This window comes from Sceloporus undulatus, unplaced genomic scaffold (genome assembly GCF_019175285.1).
Source record: "Sceloporus undulatus isolate JIND9_A2432 ecotype Alabama unplaced genomic scaffold, SceUnd_v1.1 scaffold_11082, whole genome shotgun sequence".
Taxonomy (NCBI): Eukaryota; Metazoa; Chordata; class Lepidosauria; order Squamata; family Phrynosomatidae; genus Sceloporus; species Sceloporus undulatus.
In genome coordinates this window covers 1-2,418 of record NW_024813999.1, presented here as the reverse complement: position 1 = coordinate 2,418, position 2,418 = coordinate 1, and the positions used below count along the sequence as shown (strand labels likewise).

Sequence of the window (2,418 nt, the reverse complement as noted above, 5' to 3'; positions counted from 1 at the left end):
GAAGGGGCCGCTCCCTCCCACCCAAGACGTCTGGAGAAAGAGCCGAGGGCTGGGGAGTCTTGCCCAGAACGCAGGTTTCGTCCTGGCCCAGGTGTCTGGGATCCCAGGACAGCCTCCATTTCAGACATACCAGGCGCAGGTTCTTCATTGGCCAGCTCCTGCTCCTTCAGCTCCACCTTCTGGGTGCGCATGTCCTTACGCAGCTCCATCTCCTGGGACCGGTGGTCCTTCTGAGCCAGCTTCATGGACACCGTCCCCTCTGCCTTCAGCTCCGTGAGGTTATTCTGGTGCTCATAGAGCAGGTGCTTCACTTTCTGTTTGTAAACCTGAGACGAGAAAAGGAGGCTGAGGCTCAACTCACAGGACCAGAATCCTCGAAAACAATTTCCCCAAGTTCCCATTAACACCCATCAGCAAGGACACATAATTCTGTAGAGCACCTGACAGAACTCCACTCAATGTGAGTGATTCAGTGCTGTTCCAGAGAAGGAAGGGGCAAAGAGGGAAGAAATGGGTGACACCCCCCAGAGCCTCACCTTGATCTCCACTTGGTGCCGCTCTTCTGCCTCCTCCATTTCACGGTCCTTGTTGCGCAGTTCTGCCTTCTTCTCATCCAACTGCCGCCGGGTGATCTCCCAGAAGGTGTGGATCTTGTCCCGCTCCAGCTGGAAGTGGTTGCGCTCCTCTCTCTCACGGTCCAACTCCTCCCGGATCCGCCCAATGTGTTCGTCCAGCTGCATGACCGAGGAAAGGGAGTCAGCCCATGTCAGGGATGGATGGAGAGGATGAAGAGGGAGCCCACACATATGGCACACAAGTTGTGCATGTGCAGGGCTCCTTTGCTATCAAGGTCTGAGGGCAGCGCTTTTTAACTTTGTCTCTTAACTTTATGCTTTTATTTAAAAACAAACAATTTGGTACAAAACAAATACAGAAATAACTTTCCATTACTTGATCATTGATATGCTTTTTTTTCTCCATTTCTCGTGTCAAACACAGATCTAATCTTATATTTCTTTACTGGAGTGATGTTTTTAATGGAGCAAATTTTCTGCAAAATTATATTTATGACATTTATGTAATAAACTTAGCTATAATTGCTTCCCAAAATGAGAAAATGGAACTGCACATTTATCAACATTGAATAAACGCTTGGTTCTTGGGTTTTTTTGTAGCAGAGCAGGGAATCATGAAGCCCTCCAGATGCTGTTGGGACTGCGACTCCCAGCAGCCCTAACCAGCGCAGATGGGAAATGAAATGGTGCATATGCCCCAGTTTTGCTCACCTGCTCCTTGGTCATGCCCTCAGGCGGAAGGGCATCCACCACCGGGCTTTTCCCTTTGCCCTTCTTGCCCCCTCCAGCTTTCTTCTCAGCTTTCTTGTTTGGCGCCTGAAAGGAGGAAAGGAGGAAGAGAGGGAGAGACATGAGCAAGTGGGACTGATGTGAAGTCAAGGGCTTTCACAGCCGGCATCCATAGTTTTTTGTGGGTTTTTCGAGATACATGACCGTGTTCCAGTAGGATTTATTCCTGACGTTTTGCCTGCATCTGTGGCTGGCATCTTTTGAGAAAGGAATTCTGGACCATGCCAACAACTATTCAGGATGCACAGGGAAGCCATTGAAATCCAGAAAAACCTAGACAACTTCAACAGGAAAGAAGAAACCCTGAAAGTGAACAAACTTTGGCTCCCAGTCCTGAAAAACCCCAAAATCAAGACCCAGCAAATGCAAATGAAAAGCCCCCAGGGATAACGGGGTTTCCCAGCAGACAATGGATCATTAATAGACACTCTATGGCCTTGCCATTCAACAACAGAACAATAAATGAATTAACATGGAAGTAGCTTCCTCTCAGCCAATAGTATATACACTCCTCCATCCACATTCCCTGGGGTTAAGTGCACAGGACCCCCCCTTAAAGGGGAAAAACCGCAAATAAGAAAAAACATGTTTTTACCTGAGAGGACACCTCTCCAGGAATCTCTAGGTCCTCCAGGGCAACTCTGTGGTCAACATCTGCCAGACATTGACCACAGAGTTGCACTGGAGAAACTACAAAGGCCTAGTGGAGTGTCTTCTCTAGGCAGCTCTAGGTCCTCCAATGCAACTCTGTGGTCCATGCCCAACAGACATTGACCTCAGAGTTGCACTGGAGGAGCTACAAAGGCCTAGCAGAGTATTCCCTCTAGGAATCTCTAGGTCTTTCAGTGCGATGTTTAGTTAAAGTTGACCACAGAGTTGCACTGGAGGAGGACCTAGATATTCCTAGAGAGAACATATTAATCAAATCCGTGAATAACCAAATCTGCAAATATCAAAGCCACAAATATGGAGGGGTGTGTGTGTGTGTGTGTATCCCACTCTCTTCTATGCCATCATTCCCTGAAGATGCCACCGCAGCTGCTGGGGAAACATC

General features: G+C 48.3%; 1 protein-coding gene across 1 annotated transcript; it reads right to left on the bottom strand.

Moving 5' to 3' along the window:
• Positions 1-130: 130 nt before the first annotated feature.
• Positions 131-1,529, bottom strand: LOC121918429 (dynein regulatory complex subunit 4-like; the record flags this gene model as incomplete). The annotated part of the gene is made up of 3 exons (XM_042444483.1): positions 1,287-1,529; positions 537-734; positions 131-326 (listed from the first exon to the last, which is right to left on the bottom strand). Coding segments are annotated over exons 1-3 (535 nt in total), but the record flags the coding sequence as incomplete, so codon positions are not given.
• Between the last annotated feature and the right edge of the window lie 889 nt (positions 1,530-2,418).